The sequence below is a fragment of the Triturus cristatus genome, chromosome 1_2 (genome assembly GCF_964204655.1).
Source record: "Triturus cristatus chromosome 1_2, aTriCri1.1, whole genome shotgun sequence".
Classification (NCBI taxonomy): Eukaryota; Metazoa; Chordata; class Amphibia; order Caudata; family Salamandridae; genus Triturus; species Triturus cristatus.
The window spans coordinates 883725773-883749987 of NC_140580.1; the positions used below are offsets into that span (position 1 = coordinate 883725773).

Below are 24215 nucleotides of genomic sequence, written 5' to 3' on the forward strand. Positions count from 1 at the left end.
CGGAACCTACAGTTCATGACGGCCACTAGACACCTTTCTCCCAGGCAGCTGCGGTGGATGATCTTCTTTGCGGGGTTCAACTTCCGCATCACATATCGGCCGGGGACGGAAAACCGGAAGGCGGACGCCCTGTCCCGTCAATCTGCAGTTAAGGAACCATTGCCTGCAACCGAGCGTTCCATCATTTCCCCGAGGATGGTATTGGGGGTTATCCAACCGGATACTTTCCTGAGGGGAATAAAGAGAGGGATCAGGTCATTCGCATGGCGGAGGTGGCTCCTCAGTCACAGAGAATGGCAGCTGAAGGACGGGATACCCCTGAAGGGCAGGTGCCTATTGATACCCACGCCTAGGCTAAGGAAACAAGCATTCATCTGGTGCCATGACTCTCCATGCGCAGGTCATTTGGGCTTTGAAAAAACGGTGGCTAGCATGGGACGGCATTTCTGGTGGCCAACCATGAGAGTGGATGTCAGGAGGTGGGGACAGGAGTGTCCTACGTGTGCTACCATGAAGGCCGACCATGGCCGAACCCAAGGGCTCTTACATCCACTTCCGACCCCGGATAGACCATGGGATAGCATATCACTGGACTTCGTGGTGGGCCTACCGGTAGACCAGGGGATGACGGCAATACTGGTGGTGGTGGATTACTTGACGAAAATGGGGCACTTCATCCCCTGCAAGAGAGTCCCTACGGCCGGGGAATTGGCGTCACTACTCCTAAAGAATGTGGTACGACTGCATGGATTACCTGGGGTGATCGTGTCGGACCGGGGGTCGCAGTTTACTGCGCAATTCTGGAAGACTTGGTGCACTGCGCTGCATGTTAAGACCGCCCTGTCCACCAGCTACCACCCTCAAACGGACGGCCAAACCGAGCGCCTGAACCAAACGCTCAAACAGTATCTGCGATGTTTTGTGGACCAGGGCAGGGAAGAATGGGTCGACTTGCTATGGGTTGCAGAGATAGCCTATAACAACGCCACTCACAGCTCCACACAGTCATCTCCGTTCTATAGCAACTATGGCCAACATCCCAGGTTCTTGCCATTTCTACATCCGTTCAGAGAGGACAGGATTCCCGCCACAGCGGACAGGGTGGCACACATAAAAGACACGTTGATGCGCTCAAGGGCTGTCCTAATAGAGGCCAAGAGAAGATACAAGGCTGCGGCAGATAGGAAGAGAAGGCCCGGGCCACTGTACCGCACTGGAGACTACGTCTGGATATCCACAAGAAACATGAGGTTTCGAAAGAACAGTGTGTTCCATCCCAAGTACATGGGCCCCTATCGAATTACCAAGTGTATGGGTCCCGTGAACGTGAAGGTGTGCTTGCCCCAGTCATTGCGGATACACCCTGTCTTTCATGTATCATTGCTCAAACCAGCACCCTCCAAGCCGTCTGGGACACCTAGGCCGGTATGCGTGGAGTCGGAGGTGGAGTATGAAGTGTCGGGCATACGGGCGTCCAAATGGCGCAGGGGGAAGCTGTGGTACCTGGTTGCGTGGAAAGGCTATGGCCCGGAGGAGCATTCATGGGAACCGGCTGAAGGGGTTCATGCTCCGCGCTTGGTCTCCTTGTTCCATCGGCGTTTTCCTGCCAGCGCTGGACCCGTGGGGAGCCGCTGAGAGGGAGGATGTACTGTCAAGAATTCCTGTCATACAAGGGAAACACGCCCTTATGTAAACAGGAGAGCTGTTACATAACTCAAGGGAAACACGCCCTTATGTAAACAGGAGAGCTGTTACATAACTCAAGGGAAACACGCCCTTATGTAAACAGGAGAGCTGTTACATAACTCAAGGGAAACACGCCCTTATGTAAACAGGAGAGCTGTTACATAACTCAAGGAAAACACGCCCTATAAAGGGAGGAACCGGGAGGTACAAGGCTGTCGGATATTGTGTTTACACCGACGTACCTGCTTCGTGAAGAGCAGTGTTCAGGAGTGGTGCTCCAGTAAGGCAAGAACGGAGGTAGGTCGAGTCGTTACTCCCTGGGCCGTGTCTTGCCCCATCGTCACCTGTGAAGGACCCGGAAGCTCTACCGGTCAACCATTGAGCTTCGCTTTTTGACTCGGCTGAGTCCAAGCGCAGTGGCGCTTTTGCTGGTTGGAGTCGTAACTCCCAGCCCGACCAGAGACACAGGGACTGCCAGCTGTAACGCACACCAGGAGGTGTTTGCCGCGTTACAGACTCGGAAGTCCACAGGATCGATCGAGCGGCTGCTCTCGGTTCAGTCTTCTTGCTTGTGATTGGGGTATCGGTGACGCATCACCAGGAGGTGACTCCGCGTCCCGGTGCAGTCTGAGGAAGAGGTTGAGCGGCTGCTCCCTTCAGGTAGAGACCCCGGCTGGGTGTTTCCCTGACTCCTCGATTCTCCCCAACACTCTTCGTGCCCCTCACAGCCTACCGATTGGCATTGTCGGCCATTTCATTTCTGCCCTCTGTTGGCATACGCCGGGATCGGCGTATATGCAGAGGACGGTTAGGACCATCCGTGCTGTGGGCTGGTAACGTACTTAGCCTGGAGGATTCCAGCGACTATAACTTTTGTTTGTTCTTTGTATTTTATTTGCCTTCATTAAAAGAACTAACCCTTCACAAGTGGTTGCGTCCTCATTGTCGTGTCTGTTAAACGATCCTGAGACGTTCAGGGCGTTACAAACTCTAAGCACATTATGATATTCCTGGACTATACCCGTCTGGTACAACAGCAGCGCCAGTCATTTATGGAGGCAAAACGCAGTCTACGTGACTTGAATATACAATACATGCTCCTCTACCCAGCCCGAATGCGCCTCATATACAATGCCAAATCCTACTTCTTTGACACCCCGGAGGCGGTCTTTGCCTGGACAGACGAGCAATCGCATCCGAAATCACGTACTCCACCGCCACTGGACTCGGACTCCTCCAAAACCTGCGGTGAAGGCCAAGAACCTGGGAGTGTGGCTCGACAAGCTCTCGCTCACTCAACACACAAATGCAATTGTGTCTTCCGCCCACTTCCTTATTAAGAAAGTATATTTCTGAAGATACCAGGAAAACCGTAGCTACATCCTTAATTCAATCTAAATTAGATTATTGTAACGGACTATTGGTAAACGTGCAGAAGCAGTGCCTGAAAAAGCTTCAGAGCGTACAGAAATCAGCTGCGATGTTACTGTCTAACATCCCTAGGCATAAATCTGTTTCCAAAGAAATTCATAGTCTGCATTTGCTCCCGGTTGCACAACGGATTAAATTCAAGGCGCTGTCCCTGGCTTACAAAGCACTAAACCATACAGGTCCTATCTTCCTGCAAAACCTCTTCGTCTGGCATGAACGGACTAGACATCTTCGCTCTTCTGGAGCCAAACTCCTGGAAGTGCCAAAAATTCGAACTTAATGTTGGGGTGGCCGCAGTTTTCACTTTGGCACCTCTAAACTTTAAAACTCTCTTCCGACTGAGCTCAGAAGCGCAAGCTCTCTAGCCTCCTTCAGAAAAGGTCTGAAAACCTGGCTGTTCCGGAACTAGTTGCCAGAACAGATTCTCTTCCGTCCTCAGCGCCAAGACACCTCCGGGTATACGTGCGCTTTATAAATCACTTTAACATTAACAAGATTCGCATAGGAACATGCCCAAAAGGAACAAATCCAGATGTCTATACAGATCGGGCTCTGCCAGGCACTCCTCGGACCCAGAATGACGCACCCTCACACGGGGAGTTGGCATTGAGCCTCTAAAGCACTGGGCCAGTGTGGCAACCAACTCCTGAGTCTACTTGTTCAGCATAGACCGCAAAGACGGCGTGGATGTTTGGCCGCACACTTCCTCCCGCTCCAGACACTTTAATTGTTTGTTCGTAATATATGAGGTTTTGGGTACCCTTGGTGGTGGTGCCCCGAGTCCCCATGTTGGGGGCCTGCAGGTATCTTCCGCCGCAACAAATGCTCCATGTTCCAGGCAGTATCAGGTGGGGGTGGGGGTGTTGGGGTTTCTTTGGGTATTCTGTTAGTATTGTTTTTTTGTGCGCACAGAAGTCCAGTTCCAATCTCACAGGCTTAGTCCTAGTAAACTCAAGCCTTAGGGTTAGATGCCAATGCAACAAGACGTTCCCTTACCTGGGGATTTGAACATAGTCTCGTGGAATGTCAGGGACCTCATTAATAAAGTGAAACGGGGCGCCATTCTTCATCAGACCAAATGTTACGGGCCGATATCCTCCTTCTGCAAGAGACACACTTGCTAGGCACTAAGGTCCCCTGCATCTCTAGATTCAGATATCATACCGTCTACCATGCCAGGTTCACTAGTTGGTCCCGAGGGGCTGCCATTCTCATACATCACCGCGGCCCGTTTATACCTACAAAGCAATGGCTAGACCCCTGTGGACGATATGTTTTGCTTTCTGGAACACTGTTTGGAGAACATATAAATTTAGGCAGTGTGTATGCTCCCCTGCCGTTAGGCACCACCTTTGCAGAAAAGATAACCCGCTTATGGGGAGAATTACCAGGTGAACTGACACTCCTGGGCGGCGATTGTAACAACACCATGACGGTAATAGACAGGACACGTACATCATGGCAGGCTTCCCCGGCCAACAGAACTAAACTCCATCTGTTGGCCACTACTTTTGGTTGGTCAGACGTATGGCGCGAGTTCCATCCCGCTGAGCAATACTTGTCGGCAGTCCACGGATCTTTATCTCGCCTGGACTATATGTTCACCCCACACAGATATATACATAGGGTCTATATACATAGGGTCTACCGCGTGTCGCATTTCCCCCGAGGTCTCTCAGATCACGCCCCGGTTGAGTGCCTATTTCGGGTGCAATCACACAAACCCCCATTTCGGTGGAGGATGTCTCCCTTGCATCTGCAGGACCCGGAATATCAAGAGACTCTGTCCCAGGCTGTCGAGGAATATTATACCTTCAATGTAGCATCAACCCCCTCTGCCTGTACTCTATGGAAGGCCATGAAGCCTACCATTCGCAGGGTGGATATCAGTTTCCACGCTACGGCCAAACGTAAACAACTGGCGCAGCTATTGGGGTACGTTGTCTCACCGATACGAGCCCCATACTAAAACGCACCTTACTGCAAGCACAACAGTCCGTACACTGCCATCTTATGGGCGAAGCCAAAGAAATTTGGTTAGCATCTCAACATAGAATCTACCAATGGGGAGCTAAATCTAGCAAAATTCTCCATAGATTAGGCCAAGCAGAGAAGTCCCCAGCCAGTGTACCGGTGCTTAGGGACGATAGTGGGGCCCTGTGCTCTTCTCCCGAGACGGTGGCTGCAGAGTTTTCACGTTATTTCTCACTCCTATGCAAGCACCAGGAGCTGTTGTCGGAGGCCAACATAGACTAATTCCTGCGTGATATTCCCCCCATAGATTATCCGACTTGGCACGTTACCTTCTTGATACCCCAATCACTATTGATGAATTGAATGCTGCATAGGTGGCCATACACCCGGGCCGGGTTCCCTGGCCTAAGGGTTTCCCTATGGAAATCCCACATGACCATTCTGGGCCCCCACCTACTCGGGGGCCATACAGGAGGCCATCGACCAGTCCTAGCTCCCCCTGAAGTGGCGACACACTGAGATAGTCTTGTTCTTAAACCCAGAACGACCACCAGAAGACCCCGCATCATATAAACCTATCACTCTCATTAATTTCGAGCCGAAGGTTCTGAGGCAAGGTCCTTGCTGACCGCCTTTGATCCTGCATACACGATCTGATTCATCCTGACCAATCAGGATTTATGCCCCACCGCTCCACACGTCACAATATTAGACGCGTACACAATGCTATGGCTAAAGCCCCAGGGCTTGGACGCCCTGCGGCCATGCTGCTTGCAAACATCGACAAGACGTTTGTTTCCCTTAGCTGGACGTACCTCTTTCTTTAAAAACACAACAACAACAAAAAACATTTTTATTGGCATTTGAAACACATTTGAACGATCAATCAGTATTACAATGGATCACTCAGTGGTAATTATCAACAATAAGTTAATTCTCTTCCATAGTGGTACAGTTTGCGTAATAGCACACAAGCATCTAGCAGCTCCTGGTAGTCAGAAACACAATATTTGTGGTAATACATAGGTTGTCCCGTCCATTCATCCCAATCAATCACTATCATCTGAGTCCTGCTCTACCAGAGGAGGTTCACAAATGTCACCCCGAAATCGATTTCACTTTCCCCACACACGCGTCCACTTTTGGGGGCAGCCCCGGTGAATATACACCGATTTCTCTGTAACCATCGTGCGGTCCATATCCTGGCACCATCGCTGATGTGTCGGGGATAGTCCCAAGCCCTATAGTTGCGCTATGTTACGTTTAGCTAATGCAGTTCCAAGCGTTACCCAATCTTGGTCTGTATGATTCAAATCCGTGGGTTCCCAAATGTTAAGTAGGCATCGTTTTGGGAACGTACCTCTTTTACCTCCTACTTGTCCTCAACTTTGGCCTATGCATGTATGCGCTTTCTTTACACAGGGCTTACAGCCTCAGTCCGGGTTGCCGGCCAACGGTCCGCCCCATTTCCAATTTGCCGTGGTACATGACAGGGCTGCCCCCCTGTCACCGTTATTGTTCGTCTTTGCCATAGGACCCCTGGCGGTGTGGGTGCATGGTGACCCGATGCTTAGGGGCTTAGACTAGGACTCGTCTAGATCGGACTGCATTGCATCGTATGCGGACGATGTCCTTTTCTTTATGACCGACCCGTGGTTCTCGAGCCCCTTATCTTGCAGATCCTGCGCGTTTTTGGTCAAACCACAGGACTCCACACGAACCCCCCCCAAGTCTGTACGATTTGTGCGGGCACCAGGGCTGAGAGAAATGGGCCGAGCAATTGCTGCACGCAACTACGGGATTTCAGTACCTTGGTATCTTTGTCACCGTGTCCTCAGACCTCATGGGCTCGTAAAATCAAAACACTTCTCAAAAGCCTTAAGGACAAGACAACAGTCTGGTCCGCTCTCATTATACGGGCGTTCGGCGATTTTTAAGATGGTGTCCTTGCCCAGAATACTCTACAGGCTCCAGTACTTCCCATATGCCATCCCGCGGACCTGGTTCGCACAGGTGTATGTCATACATAACAAATTTCTCTGGCAAGACGGGGCTGTGCGTGTGGCGCTAAACACATGCACGCAGTCAACGTATTGTGGCGGAATTGCTGCAGCAGACATTTACGCCTACAACGCGGCCTCCCATCTGCAAGTGGTTAATGAATGATGGTATAATTCATAATCGTACCGAGCGTTTGTTTTAGACCATATGGCAATGGGCACTGTTCCACTCCTTCGGCTTTTGTATAGTGCTCAGAACCTAGATTTCCTACCCCCTGCCAGCAGCACCGCTATCCGATTATGGCGGGCTACGGTCCGACAGATGGGGTGGCGCAGCCGCCTGACCCAAGCGACCGCGCTGTGGAACGGTACCATGTTGCGCTCGGTCGTGGCTCTGGGGGGGTTCCGCGGGTGGAACATTGTGGGAATATCCACCTATAGTTCCAACTGCTCCAGACAGAATTTAGATTGCAGAAAACTCAATTCTTTAGATATCTTCAGTTTAGGCATGCACTCACCCCCATACTACCACTGACTGGCACCTTGCCCGAATTTCATCCCTTAGAAGGGCGCTTATTGATGGGTGACATAGGCGCACATAAGATCCGTCAGATCTATCAAATCCAGACGATGCACAATTGAACCAATCCTACATAATACAAGACAGGCCTGGGAGGAGGACATACCGGACATAACGGATGATGATTGGGCAGAGGCCCTTACTAGCCTCAGAGGTGCGACGGTTTCCACAAGATACCGCCTCATACAGTTTAAATATTTGCACCTGATTCTGACTTTGGAAGATGGGTGTCATCCACTCCCCTGTGTGCTTCACATGTGGAACGGACGATGGGACATTCCTAGATACAGTCTGGGGATGCACTGCATTACAACCATTCTGGCGGAGGGTGGTGGCTTGCCTGAGTGAGGTATTGGCTTGGGTTCTGCCACTCGATCCGAAGCTACTGTTATTACACAGCACAGATAGTATCGGGGGGAATAGATACAAGCAGCACTTACTGTATATATTTTTTAATTTAGTCCAAAGTTATGAGATAGTTCCCAGGATTGAGAGTGATCACAATCCCCAAGTTATCTCTTTTAATTTCCCATTTGATTATCTGCCTGAATCCAGAATATTTAAAACTGTTTCTACCCCTTTTAATCTTAAAAGGCTGATATGGAATGATAAAACTGAGAAGGAAATTTTAGAAGCTCTTTCTCGTTTAATTCTGGATGTTAAGGTTGCTAATGTTGAAGGAAAATCTATGGTTGCTCTTTGGCCTGGTTTATATGATGCGCTTTTGGTTAAATTTTTAACCAGAAACCTTCTGGGGGTTTAATTTTAAATCCTAAGAATCCAGGGTGGTTTTCTTATCGCTTATTACATCTTAAAAGAAGCCTTAATAAAACAATAAGATTACTATATAGGAAAGCAAAAGGGTCATTATATTTTTTGATATCCTTACAAATTAGGTCCCTATGGACCTTTATAAGATGGAGATCTCCCTCTGTGCCCCCCACGTAACTAATGCCCTTAATACTGCTATTTAGGTTACTATTCCCTCTTCCTGGAAATCTGCGGTCATAGTACCGGTTTTTAAGAAGTGGGACAGACAGGACCCCAGCTGCTATAGACCCATCCCCTCATTAGATTCAGTTGTCAATGTGATGGCCGAATAATTTTACAACCTATCGAACATTGGGCCCAAATTATTAATATCCTTTGTCCGGTCCTGTACGGTTTTAGGGAAGGTAGGGGTACTCTGGAGCAGTGTCTCAACCTAAATCTGCTATTTGGAAAATATATTGTTGCTAAATGGGGGCCATTTTACTAGCATTCATGGACCTGAGCACTGTCTTCGACCTGGTGAATAGGTCAAGGCTATGGAAAAACGTAGTGGTTTTAGGGTTGCCTCAGCCACTGATTGATTTTCTCAGAGCCCTTCATACTGATGGGAATGCTTTGGTCGGGTACGGCATGGGAGGGGAACGCACGGATTCCTTTAACCTCTCTCGTGCAGGGGGAAGGGGTGGGGGGGTCATGCAAGGCTGTGTTTCAGCGCCCATTTGTTTTTGCTTTACATTAACGGCCTGAATTGCTTTCTAACAGCAAATGGTAGTGATCTTCCCAAAGTGAAATCCGTTCTTGTAACCACCCTCTTATATGCTGATGATGCATTATTGCTATCGCGCACGGCTAATGGTCTTAAGGGACTTGTCAAATTAAAGGAATCCAGCGGCAGACCTTTCAATCTGCACCTCACGCTAGTTTTGTTTATTTGAGAGTCCTGCGCACATTCACTCCAGCACCTGTCGTTGTGCTGTGCCCCTGTGTAACAGATCTTTAGTCGATAAAGCAAAAGGAGGTGCGCCAGGTAAGGAAGTCCAGTCAGTCTAGTTATTTCAAAACCTTAATTTGCACATTTTTCCATCGCATATAAATCCTTATTAACACATACTGCTCAGCCAATGCGTTTCTTTCCAAACAGTGGGAACTTCATCAGGGCTGAAATAATAAGTCGGTAAATTCAATCTCCACAGGTAAATCAATATCCTTATTCCAGCTCAGTGTGCTGGTAGATTAGGGATTTCCCAAGGCATCACAATGCCCATTTTAGAATACCGTGTTAGTATCTTGTTCCTTCCTTCAACGTTTCAAATTTATCTACCAGCACACTGAGCATTTGCTGCCAGCCACTAGTTTAAAATTTTGATGAGATAGCTTTAGCCTTTACTTTGTCCCACTCTGATTAAATCCCTACAGTTAGGATTGTTTGTAGTAAAATAAATTGCTCATTAGAGCACGAGAAACCATAAGATCAAGAAAATGCTAATATTGTTAAATGCCTGCCTTGCAGCCAAGCCCCCCACCCCAATCAATTTGGTGAGCATCGGCATTTAATTTTTTTCCATTTAAAGCACCGAGTGCATGTTACGTTTCATTGAAGGCGTGTGCTCTTTTTCCATGCAGTTATTGGATGGCGAAAGACCAACAAAATAGTCACAGAGAGTATTTTGTTCGTTTTGGCAACTTGTTTGACCTCGTCCCCACACTCCCTAACCCCTAAACATTGCACCAGGATCACAGTTCCCATACTTTTGTTTACGCACTTCGCTGTGCAAAACAAAAGCATTGGGGTGGTATAGTGGGCTCTGCTAACAGGGATTATTTGACAACCTCTATGGCTACACAGTGTTACGTCCATCTCAGTGGCTCATGTTACTAGGAATACCAGGTTTCCATTAGTGGGCTTTCAGTCATCTAATCAGTGTACTGTGAGATTTGCAGCCACGTTTTGCTTTACTTGCGTAAATGCATTTGACAAGAGATGGTGTCTCAGTTTCAAATGGGGCAAACATCAGGTGGTGCTATGTTTTTGCTTGCAGCTCTTACAAAATGCAGAACTACATATCCTATGGTGCAAAATGCTGTCGGCTGAAAAGCCAGGACTGGAAATAGATCCGCTCGCCTCAACTGCATGTTTTGCTTTCACTGTTTTCATGCGGATTTTAACGTTAGGGGTAGCAAGCGCTATATAAATACATGCAAGAAGGGATGTTCTTTTTTTTGTAACCAGGTATGCTATTTATTGTAACCAGTTATCGTCGTTATGTACGTGAGCTGGCTTCTTAATATTTGTTTTTTTAACCAGGGGATTGCCCTTATTTCTCAGCAAACTAATATACCTAGGCTCTAGCCGTTGGAGGCGCCTATCGCTTTCCTACAGAACGCGGGAGGTAAGCAGCTGCCAGGTATCTCTTCTTGCACCCGGTACTTTTGAACTTTTTTAGCCACAGAAATGGCGGAAGTGAAAGAGGGTTGCATGTAATCTATGCCAATGCAAAAAGAGCAAAGTTATGATGTTCATACTTTCGAAGTCGGTTCATCGTTTCACCTGTGTGGAAACAAATTGGTTTGTGAGCAGGAGTGCAGGATATGGCAAACATTGACTTGCGAACCCACAAATTGGGGGTCACGGAATGGCAGCAAAAATGGGGTCGAGTCATGAGGCGCTCAGTCCAGACAACGTATACATTATTTAAAACAGTTGTGGCAAAGACCTTGGTAATTCTGTCAAACACCATACTAAATTTGTTTCGGCATAATTGGTCACAAACAGGCTCAATTTAAAAATATAATTTGGGGTTAAGGTACATGCTTGGAGAGACGGTTGTATACACGCCAATTTCCAAGTTATTAGAGTAATATAAATAGTGGTTAACAGTTGAGACGTATCTTAAAATAGCTTTGGGTTAACGTGTCTGCTGTGGAGTATAACGTAACATTGAGGTCATAGATTTGTATTTTATGTAGCTTTTTCAATGGGTTACTGCTCTTATTGCAGATATCCTTGTGTAACCCGCAGGTCACACATTACAGTCCTATCCAGTAGCTGCATGCGAACAGCAGCAGGCCATTAGCTTAGAACCTACATTTTTTTTTTCTTAATTTTTAGTCGTTCGAAGGTTACTAAATGTAATTAATCTACTAGACTTTTGACATTGTTGAAGTGCACTCACATTTCTTACAGACACAGCTTTAAAAACGTAAACCCGACCTCCAGTTAAGTTCAGCTTGTTTTACGCACGTGTGAAAAGACGACAAGCTGTCTTTGATTACTTTGTGGTGTTGGCTTAAGGTGTTAATCTCCATCAAGCTCCCAGTCGGCTTGATACTCTTAACAGAAGGATGTTGATGGCCCTCTAAGTGAGGCATTTGAACCGCTCTACTTTGAGATTCCTTCACCACCTGCAGATTGTTTATTTGAACGCAAAGCAACGAAATGTGGCCACTTCTAAACGTGCCCCGGTATCAACAAAAACGTTAGAACAGAGATGCGGCAACATGGCTGTTGTGCTGTAATTGAGTGCAGATAGGGTTGCCTCCTATCGTAAACAATGAGCCATTACGGCTTGAAGGCTTAATGAGATAAGAAAGGCAGATGGCGGCTTCGTGCGTTCACGCGCACATGCCCGCAAGCTTTAGGCCATGAAAAGCTTGTGGGTAGCACTTTTTTTACCCCCTACTAAAAGTCGAGCAAGCAGCGCAATGGCTGCTTTAGGCTCGACCTAAAAACTGCAGCTTTAAAGAAGCATCAACTTACATTGAATTGAGAAGAAAAAGAAGATAAATGAAATGTGAGAGGAAGCTCAAACGTGTCAGGAAACCTTACCCTCAGTTAAGACTGCATCGGTTCAAGTGGTAGTATCCATGCCCAGCGTGCTCTTGACATTTTACCCTCTTGATGGCCTTGTTTATATGTGGTTGCCTAGTCAACCCACTCCCTTACAATGGATATGAAAAGAGGACTTTGCATGTAACCGTAGACGTCATATTATAAAGTGAGTTGTTCGATTTTTTTTTGTTTTAGTTTTGTTTTTTGTTTGTGTTTTTTTTTTTTTTTAAGTATTTTCAATGGCAGGTCACCACTCATTACAGCATTCGGCATAGCAATATTATCTAAAAAATCAGTGAGTGATAAGTGTAAGCTTACAGTAATTGTTTAAAAATAATGTTCAGTTCCCCGCCACTGGACACAAATACCGTACAGGATACAGCCAGCAAGCCTCAATGCACACGTGAGTTGATAGACTTGTTCATATTCAGGTGCCTGGACAACCCATTCTCTTGCAAGAAGCATGAAAAGAGGCCTGCATTATCGCGCGTAAGACCGTAAGTGCCATATTTAAAAAGCAAATAAAGGCAGTTAGTAAAAAGCTGTGTTCCAGATAAATCTTACCTTAATAAGACCTTACATGAGCGGGCTTAGCTTCAGAAGATAAAAACTGTTTTAGGAGCTGAGAACAAGCATGAGTGACATTACTCACAGATACCAATCATAGTAAAATGCTAGGAAAGGGTAAGGAACTAAGGGAAGCTACGTGTCATATTCCGGATTGCAATAAAAGGGTGTAAGAATTAAGTTCCTGTATACAATGATATTTTATACTTTCACATTAATATCAATTGATACCATTATAAAAAATGACATAATTCATTATTAGTATGAAGGACTGTCTGGGCAGTTCTTAATCTACTTATCCACTTAGCATCTGTTTGCATTAAGAATAATTCCCTATCACCTCCTCTCTCACTCCTCCCTACATGCTCCAGGATGGGAAACCATACATTTGTTTTATGCAGATGGCTAAATTTTATATGTGCTGCTATGGGGTAATCCTCATTATGGTTCCCAATTGCTCTGACATGTTCCTGGATCCTTAGTTTCAATGAGTGTCTAATAGTACCCACATACATCCGTTTGCTTTCAGAGCCTACCAGATATACTGTAGATGTTGTGTTGTAATTGATAATATTGTTGATTATATATTTCCTTTTGTTAGTATAACAGAATTTCTTCAGTTTATTCCTACCCCAAGCGCAGACATTACAGTTTCCACAAATATAAAATCCTTGGGGGTTTCAGGCAACCAATTCCTCGCCATGTTGTCCAAGGAAGATTTAACATAACTGGGGCATAATTGGTCTCTTTATGTCATCCATCTATGATGTACAGCTTTAATTTGGAGAGATTTAGCATAGACGTGCTCTCGATACAAATCCTTTATGCACATGAATGAGGTACTAGTTAATGATGATTCACAAACTATGAGACATTTTCTGAATTTGTAAGTGGAACCTTGATAAAATGAAGCAGGTTTAACCTCGGAAGAGTCAGAGGGGTGAATACAAATGAGGCGGACACTAATGGAATGGATTTGCTACTTTGTAGATGTTCACACATTTGGTGCTTCTTTCCAAGGGGTACAGAAAGCTTGGAGATTGCATAATTGCATGCTGCCCGCTACACATTTCGAGAGTGGATGTAGTAGGGTAAAAGTTTACATGAAAATATGTTTCCTAGGAAAGAAAGCAGTTTTATATTAAAAAAATATACATAGCTTCCATTCCCTACGTTTTGCAGAGGCTACTCACAAACGATTAAAGAACACTAGGAACGTCGTGGAAATCTAAAATGTCCAAGTACGTTTCTAAAAGTTTCGTAAATTAGCTGTTAAGTCAAATCTTCATGAAGTAGCCATGCCCCTTTTGTGAATCGACGCCTAAAACGTTAGTTTTTATTTTATTTTAATTTTGCTGTGTTCCATTTGTGTTACTATACGTGCAAGTCGCCATTACAGAAGCACAAGGGGGAGTGAAAGGCACTGTAGAAAAACGTTGTAGGTCTATTTGCTTTTTATGTATTTCACACACTTTTTCAAATTGTATAATGAACCAAAAACAATTAGGTGCTGGTGAACATTCCAGATTTCTTGTCACCTTACCTGGAAAAAGCTTGTAGCAAAAAAAGGACTTAGGGATGGGGGATTATATGTTCTTATGGGAGTTCGGGGGCGGGGAAAGGGTGAGGAGGAAGCATGGTTTCAGTCCTCTGTGCCAGAGGTTCTCAGACTTTTTAGAACCATGACTCACTTTTTAGATTGAAAACATTCATGACCCACCTACCTTTAATGGACATAAGGAGGATCGATTTTTTAATGTAACTAAAGCATCGTGTGGTAGCTCATTGACATTTACAGATAGCACATTTTCCATTGAAATGGCCACTAACTTTACACAAACATACAATTTTACTTCTAAAACTATAGAATACACAAACAATAATGTGCGGAAATAGGGTTTCTGTGAAAATTTAAACTTTTCTGTATCATCAATTAAAATGTCTTGATCTGTTTTGATCGTCTTAAAATATGTTTCCAGCACACTTTAGAATTACAAAAAAAAATTGCTTCATTTTTGCATTCCTAAATGCTGCTAACTTAAATTACAGGTATTTACATTTTGTTGTGTGTTGCAAAAAACACAACAGCCTTTCCTTTCACATTCCCTGTAGTTCAGCAAGATCATTACATAATTTACTTTGTAAAAATCTCTCGCTTTACTGTCAGAGAAAGAAAAGTAAACACCAATCCAGCAGCAATTAGTCAGAAAAAATTGCCTGACATTTGACCTCTGTCTTTGAAGCTTGGCAAATGTGACAAGTTAAACAAAGAATTTAAAGGCATCTTTATTTATTGCTCGGACTTTCCCAACCCATTTAAAATCTGCTCATGACCCAGAGTTTTGAAAAGGCTGCTGTGTACCATTTTCATTCTTTGTACCAGTGCACAACCTGTTAGCAAGAGAAATAAGCTGCATCTTCTTGTTTTATTATTTTGTTCTACAGTGCCATGATCCAACTGAACATGCAACGCCATTACAGACGTACACAGTGATACACTTTCCCTGCTTGCCAAGGCTACAGCAGGGGCGTAATGGAAGTCCATGAGTGCAGGGGGGGGGGGGGGGGCTACAGGGTTTCGAAAACAAGAAACCCTGTAGGGGCCCCCTTACCCTCTATACCATGACATTGCATGCCTTGTAGAATGTGTGCAGTGGCATGGAATAAGAAATAGTTTAACACTCGATAAAGCCACTCTGCTTTTGCCAAGCAGGCCCCTGCAGCGTACGGAGGGCCCAACTATTCAGGCCCCCATTGAGCCGAAGGCCTAATGAATGTATGTGCGATCAGAGTGACGCTGGGTCCCCTCATCACATTATGCATGGGTGCCCCAGCATTTTCACATCAAGGCACACGAAAAAACACTGTCCTTAAATAAAATGTAAATGTATCTGTCCTCAAATATTTGGAAGACATTCTAAGGCTCTCCCTACATTTTTAAAGTGTGTGTATAGATAGACAACTACTTCCAGAATGCTCCTACACAGAGAGGAGCTTTTATCCTTCGAACACTGGAATTTGTGAATTAATTTTCAGTCGAGAAATGTGTCAAGTGGCTGATACATAGGGAGCTAAAGATGGGGATACGTATTAACATTGACTCCTCCACATTTCAAAACTTCAGCTTTTCTCTTTATATCATCAAACCATTTAGCCTTGTGAAGGTTTTATATGGGTGAGAAATTGATGTGGGTTATTGCCTACAGCATTGTTGGGAGAGCACATGCTATTAAATATAATTTGCTCATTTTTAACAAGTTAAAAGCTGACACTTTAACAACTTGCGTCTCATAGTTTTCCTGTCCATTGCCCCGGTAGTCCTGTCAAATTTGAAAATGTGGTAAAACTACATAATGTGAACAATGGGGAAAACTAGAATAGTTGCTTCTACTGGAGAACAACTCGTAGATCAATGAAGCTTATAATGAATAAAAGAAAAAGATTTAAGTGAGCACTGTTTTCCAACATTGAAAGTATTTTTAAATGCCATTGATGTTTGGTGATCTTTAGTTTGCATAAGCTGATTATGCCTTTTGTGAAACAGATCTTCTATCCAGTTGTTGATGACTCCAGGTGATTTGAAATTATCTTGTTTGACATCAGATAACCTTTGAATTCTCTTTTGGTCATAGAGGTGGAGCTTGTGAACGTCGCCTGCGTGCTGCCCTACAATCCCTCCTTTGAAAAAGAGTGTGCGCCCAGCACGGCGAACATTGACCTGCATCACGGATCGAACAGTGAGTGTAGTAGTTAGATAGGATTTAAGCAGTAAAATGTCTCCCTGTACTCAAACTCCAGTCAAATGTGCAGGGTCAACAAATGTTATCAAAAGAGTGTCATGTGGACGTATGCAGGAAGACTTTATTTTTTGAGTTCCAATTTGGGTGCAGAAATTTCATTATTAATTTTGTTTGAAAGAAAACTAACCAGTAGTGACCATTGTGGCTTGTTTAAAGTGTGTAGCATTTCCTAGGCCTTTGTGTTTTTTTTTTTATTAACGCTGATCATTCAATGCCAATGCTTGTAGCTGGTCTGCTGCTGATAAAATGATGCCTGCCTGTGTCGGCAGTTAGCAGTCAGTGCAAGGTGATGGCGTGTGTTGTGTGCTTTGGAAACCATAACTGACAAATTTCAGTGGATTTTCCTGTTTGAGCCAGAATCTTAACTAAGTTTTTAACTGTAGTTTTATCAGTTAATTTCATTGGTTTTATGAAATGCTTAACTTCCAGCCCCTGCTGATCGCCAGGTCCTTACCCCCTGCTGACGGCCAACACTGCTGAACAGGTCTGCAGCCATGCACAATAAGGGTTTGGCGCAGAGCCTGACCTGCAGCCATACACTGTGCTTTGCTCCTCCCATCATTTAAACCTCCCTATGCACAGCCTTTGGCTTTGAGCAGTTGACATTGGGTACACAGCCTGGCTTGCAGCCAATATCTGTATCCCGTTTACAGCTGTTAGCTTAGCCCAGCTGCACACAGGCTATGGTTGTGCGCTGCAGGGCTTGGCTCTTCGCCCATACGTCAGCTGTCAGTCTACCTCTGCTGGGCACATCATTTGACTGCGTGCAGTTTGGGTTAGGCACAGGAGCCTTTGTCCTCCCCCATGCCTTCAGTTATCCTCCGCTGTGCACAGCCTAAAGCCATGTGCTGTGGTTGTTGTGTCCAGGACCTTGCTTGAGGGCAGCCCCTGCACCATTACCTCTTCCTGTAACCTACCCCCACAGTGTATAGACTTCGGATATGCTAAAGAGGGGTTGGGTGTAGCGGATTGGTCCTTGCTTGCGTTTGCCCTTGCATTAGTCTTCTTTTTTTGATCAGCATGAAACTCATGAGTCACAAGTAATTTGAGAATCATGAAATTCTGGAGTCAAAAGTGATTTGAGAGTCAACATCAAAATGGCAAATGATTCTGAAACTGTAAATAGCTGCACGCATGACTCTTGAATGACCTGTGACTTGAAAATCACTCACTGAGTTTTTTTTTCTAGTGCAGGACTTGATATTCCATGTCACAGAGTACCTTTAAGTACTGCCCAGTGTTAAGGTACCCCTGGGGGTGAATTCCCATGTTGGGCAGAATGGTTTCCCCAGATGTAAAACTCTTAAAAGAATTTCAAGATGGCCGTAAAAATAATTCTCATAGTGAATTACTTTAAAAAAAATGTTGATTCACTCTAGAGTAAAAATGCCAGATATATACATACGTGTTAACCCTTTAAAACCCATTTGGCAAGTTTTTAAAATTCCTAATATCTCCAAAAATAACTTACATTTATACCAAGCTCTACTTGCATGGCAAGTTTGGTGTAAATCCTAAATCCGTTCAGCAGTTCTGGCTGTAGGCACAACAAAAATTGAAGTGGTGGACCTTGGTTGATGAATCCATTGGTTTGGCAAACTTTGGGCAAATCTGTCCAAGGGATCAAAAGGTATAGGATGGGCAAATCGAAATGCTTTTTCAATGTAAAAAAATAAAAATATATATATATATATATATATATTTTTTTTTTAATTATTCACAACATCAATATAAACACTGCTAACCTCACATTTACTTTGCAGATCAGCAAAAAGAGCATGAAGTTTTTGGATGTAAAAGTGTATATAAAAGATGGAAAAATAGCTACTACGCTACATAGCTAAGTCACTGCTGGCAATTCTACACTCCATGCCAGCAGTGCACACCCGAAACATCTAATTAAAAACATTCCATTTGGCGAACTTTTACGCCTCAAAAGAATCTGCAGCACAGAGGAGAACCTCAATATCTGTACCCAGCAGGCGCTCACTAGATTTAAAATTAGAGGATACAGTGAGGCCATTCTTAAGGAGGCAGTTAGCAAAGTGAATGTGAGATCTAGGAATCCCTGTTGACCACTAATTCGATAAAAGAAGCATCCAACCCTGCCAACAATGTCCCCAGATTAATAACCGCATACAACAAACAAGAAAGATTAGGTCAATAATAAGGCACAATTGGCCAATAGTGCTTACGGATGGAGTGCTTGCTCCAAGGCTCCCTGCGCAACCTACTATCACAAACAGGAAAGGTCCTTCCATGAGAACACAGATTGTAAAGAACAGTCCAGAGTTAGCAGCAGCGAAAATGTGGTTACAACCTAGACACGGTTTCTCTAAATGCTCTTCATGTAGAGCATGCAAGTTTGGAGAGAACACCACACACTACTCGACTCCCTTCAGCCCTGATATGATTACCATCAAGGGCAGCTTCAACTGCAGAACGGAGTTTGCGGTCTATGTTCTGACATGCACCTGTGGCTTGAGATATGTGGGAAGTACAAAGCTAAAGGTGCATGTCGGAATACTGCAACATCTGCGAGCCATTGTAAATAATGATGCCACTTATCATGTGGCTCGCAACTTAAAGCAAGAACACAACAATGATCTCAATTGCTTGAAGTACTTTGTAGTGGCTGCCATTCCCAAACTCCGGAGAGGAGGAGATAGAGAAAGGTTGTTGAGACAGATGGAGTCAAGAATGATACTGGAGCTAGACAGTAACATTCCCAATGGACTTAACAATACGGAAGACCTACATTATTTCCTGTAAAGACCTATAGTGATGATACTAACAATAACTATTTTAGTCATCCTCCCTTTGATGAATATCTCTCCACTTTGTTCCATTTGAAATGCTATGTTAAAGGGTTTTTTTAATACTGATATACTGTTCACGCCGCGCCCTTTTCCATCTGGGCTTGCATTATGAAAAACTTTTTTCTTTTTAAAAATATTTCCACGAGTGTACTTTAGGAATTTTTTAAGCACATGAACTTTAGTAGGTCAGGCAGACCGGAGGTAGCACTTTCAGCACACAGCACTTTCACTTGACTGCATAGTTTGCACTATTTTTAGAACCTTTCAGAATTAACTCGGGATGAAATTTTTGTATGAGTTTTTGACTCGTACATAATGGCATTTATGCAGGAAGATGGTTAATTGTGGTTCTCTACCGTTTTGCACATTTTGATGTTTACATTGTTCTATGCGATTTTGCACATTTCTGCTCATAACTTCAAAAATAGGCTACTAGTGGGCCTTCCAGGCAATATACGGGAATCCCCATGCCTGGATATGAAATTAAATATGAAATTAAACCTGTAAATATGATTTCATGTTTTAATAGTTTTATCGATTTTTTTACAAACCTGCTTTTTACCATTTATTTATGAAGCGAAATGCGCAAATTATGAATGTTAATAGGATGCATTTATAACAATTATTATGTATGTTGTTCACAACTCCACATATAGCTAAAAATCTATATTATGTATATCATTGTGTATTTAATGCCACACTACCGACATTATGTATTGTTAAAATTGGGTAGAGGTATGAAACAAAAGGAAAACAGACTTACCACTATGCAGAACGCTGTGCTAGTGTCTTTTTTATGTCTATACACCACGTGGTTTAGTAACACAGCATATTTTAAAAAGATGGCGAACTGCATGTGTCTGTATGTGATCAAGGACTAGTAGTGTCCGAAACACGTCGTTTCTGAGGATTAAAAAGAACAGTGCCAAATTTCCAGTGGTTCATATCTCTCTGTTCACCTGATGGAAGTTCAGAGAATCCGTGTGGTCTTTTGGAGATATATATATATATATATATATATACACACACACACACATACACACACATACACACACACACTCCTCCTCCTCCTCCTCCTCCCACCAAAATAGCCACTCTAAAGTCCACTCCCTGGTATCAGATAATGGTCTTAAGTCTTCCTGGTCACCTGTTCATGCATTTGATACATTTTTATTGAAATCTTTTCACACGCCACCCTATTGAATTCCTATGGGAACTGGATAGTGTTCAAAATTAACATCTCAAAATGTCCCCAACCAGGGGACAGTGTTTGTGTCTTTACAAACTGGAAGGGGGACGACCTAGCCCACTTCTATCACAACTGCTACCGCGACATTCTGAACCAGTTTATACTTAAATACAATTTATTGTGTAATGTAGATTTCCCCCTCTTACCCCCCCCCCCCCTCCCCCTCCAACGAGCATGCCGGCCACCGCTATCAACAGTCGATTTCATCCTGTTCTTTACATTGATATCCCCTTTGGTATTAGATCCTTTAATTCTTGTCCTCCAATTTGAGCCATCCTAATCCTGTCTCAATTTGTGTCTCTCTGCCATACAAAGATACCCACTTACCCATTACCCATTCCAGTGAGTTTTACAGAAGTACCTTACAGTAAAGTAAGGAATTCGTTTGACATGGAATAATGTGAACCCAGAGAAGTTCCCTGCCAATTTGGTTAATGGAAAACGTGAGGATGTATTTTGTTGTCTCTCTGATACAGCTGAGCCCCATATGATACTGGGCATTTTTAATACTCTGTGCTTGACTATGCCCAACCTTTTGACCTCCACAAACCCTGTTACTGCGCCACCTCCACATTGGTGGTTTAACCACGCTTGTACAATTGCTTTAAAAAAGCTGAAAATGGATACCAACTCCCCAACCAGAAATATTGAGGACATCAGACTCACCAGAAGGGCATATAGGACAACATTGGATACTAGGAGGTCTGAAATTAGAGAGGAGGCATGAGAAGATTTACTTAAAGCCTCAACCTTCAGGGACACTCAGATTTTCGGGGATGTGTTTAATCAACCCTTTTATTCCGACGATATTGCCCCGAAAATCACCTGTCATGTTTCCCCAGGTAATTGGTAAACCCATTTTTCTCGCATTTTCGAGCGTTTGTCTATTATACCATCTGATACTCGCCCTTTAGTTACATCCTCACACAACTAGAATCACCCTGCCTCTTCTGCTTTAGATCATAACTCACCGCAGTTCCCTACAGATGTGAGTGACGTAGTTTCTGCAATCCGAAAGAGCAACCCCTGTAAGGCTCCTGGACCCAATGGGGTTCCACTTGATGTTTTTCACCATAACATACTCTTTTGGACCCCATTTTTCAAAAAAATTTATTTTTACCAAACAGTTGTGATGATACAGTGGGAGGCAGTGAGGCCACATGACAGTAATTTACAATGATGACATATTCAGATAAACAGCGAACATGGATCATATACAATCCCCATATAAATTTAAATCAATTCAGGATTGGTGTCAACCCCAACATGACTTAGCTCCTCAGTTGGGGATATACAGAGACCGCCACGTGACACATTCCATTTAGCCCAGTTGTGGTCCCATTTCTTCAACCCCTGTAATTGAAGACTTCTTTCTCTGCAATCATCGCATTGTCCTGGTCATTGGACCATTTCTGATAAGTGGGCAATTCCCCAGTCCCCCATATCTGAGCTACATTTCTTTTGGCAAGGGCAAAGCCCAGGGAGGCCCGCGTGCGCTCAGTCTGAGTCAAGTCGGTGGCCTCCCAAACATTAAGCAAACAAAGTCGTGGGGAGCTGGTTATGTTTTTCCAACAAACCTTTGTAAGTGTGGAGAGGATTCTCCCCGAGTAGGACTGAATGTGTGGGCATTCCCAGAGCACGTGGAAAAATTTACCCTCCGCTTTGCATCGTCTAAGGCACCACGCGTCTGACCGATGCCCAATTTTTGCCAGTGTCTGTGCCGATAGATAAGTGCTGGGTAGGATTTTGAGCTGGATTAAGCAGAGCCTCATCAGTATAGAGACCACTTTGGGGGAGGAAAGTGCTTCTTGCCAGTCGTCATCTTCCAAATAACCGAGATCTGATTCCCATAACTGCTGGAGACACACCAGTGGGTCTGGCTTGTTGGTGATTAATTTGCGATATGTGAGTGAAATTGCTTTTCTGGACATGGGATCTGCTAAAAGCCTGTCCTCCAGTGGGGATGCTTCAGGTAAGGTCTCATCACATGCCACAGTGGTCGTTATTGCATGGCGTGTTTGTAAGTATCGGAACGTTTCTGATCCAGCCAGCTGGTATTCCGTTTGCAGGGTACTGAACGGGCCCATCTCATTTAACTTCCAGAGGTCACCTACGGAGGAGATACCTATCAAGTCCCACTTATCAAAGCCCAGGCATTTACTCAGTGTGCCAAGTAGCTCGGAGTCCCATAAGGGAGTGGCCAGTGTTAATTTTTTGTTCCACCCCAGTGTTCTTGTCGCACGATGCCAAATTGCGACTGTTTGGGCCGTAGGACCGGTGAGGCGCTGGCGTTTGGGATTAGAATAAAGTGCACACCGATACCCCCCTGGGTCCATTATCCATTTGTCCGTCCGGTACGCCGGATCGCACGGTGGGGCAAAACCCCATTGGTTGATCACCGCTAGCTGGGAGGCCCAGTAGTATTGTTTAAGGTCGGTAACGTCATCCCCACATCATACCACTCCTAGTCAATTTATGTGTCGCAATTTGCCGGTTTTTCCAATCCCATAGTAGCGTTCTGACCTCACTGTCTACTCTTGTGAAGTATGCATCTGAGACTGTATAGGGGGTGTTTTGCAACACATATAGGAACCTGGGCAGCGCCAACATCTTAAACAGTGCTGCTCTGCCTAGTAGCGTTAGGGGCAGAGACCGCCAGTGGCACACATCATTATGGAGTCTAGTCAGCAGGCCCTTAAGATTGACTTCATAGAATTGTACATAGCGCGGAGAGCGGGAGTTATCTTGGAGGTCACTAATTTAAACCGCTCTATTGGAAGCCCATTGGGGCCCATAGCTTTCCCCGACCTCATCCCACGTATGGCAGCCGCTAATTCCTCCTCAGTAGGATCGCCCTCCAGGGACTCGTGGTCTTCCAGGGTGAGGGTAGAGATCGGGATTGTGGCCAGGAGATCCCTGGAATCGGTAAAGGTGGTGCGAGTAGTGGAGGAGTATATAGAGGCAAAATAGGAAGCAAAGGTCTCAGCAATCACCTGTGGGTCACTCGGCATTTCTCTCGTTTCCCCTTCAATAAGGGGCACCCATCTCTGTGCGGCTTCACGCTTTTCTAGCCATGCCAACAGCTTTCCCGTATGGTCTCCCAGTTCGTATATCTTGTGCAGGGTAGCTTTCTGTTTCGACCTAGCTGCCTCCAATGCGAGCTGCCTGTAATCTTGCCGCTTTACGCTAAGGGTATGTAAGATCTGCTTGTCGTTGGTGGTTGCCACCTCATCCTCCAGCCCTTGGATCTTGTGTTCTAGAATCTCCAATCGGCCCCTCACTTCCTTCTTATGCCCCGACATCAAAGAGAGTGCCTGACCCTTGATGACCGCCCCAAAGGCCCCCCACTGGATCTGATGGGAGTCAACAGTGTTGGTGTTCTCGGCAAAGTATTGGTCCACCCCTTTTAAAACTGCGCTCTTTACATGTGGGATCTTCAAACACCAGGGAGTAATAGAGAGGGTGAGGCGTCTGTTTTCCTGAGGCAGGGCCAGCTGCGTAATAACAGG

General features: G+C 44.8%; 1 protein-coding gene across 4 annotated transcripts in view; it reads left to right on the plus strand.

The window, feature by feature from the left end:
* NADK (NAD kinase) overlaps positions 1-24215 on the plus strand; it is a 574415-nt gene that overhangs the window by 99918 nt on the left and 450282 nt on the right. For all 4 annotated transcript variants that reach the window (XM_085609365.1, XM_085609361.1, XM_085609381.1 and 1 more), the window contains one exon: positions 16471-16575. In XM_085609365.1, coding sequence (XP_085465491.1) covers positions 16471-16575 — 105 coding nt within the window. The remainder of the gene's footprint in view (positions 1-16470; positions 16576-24215) is intronic.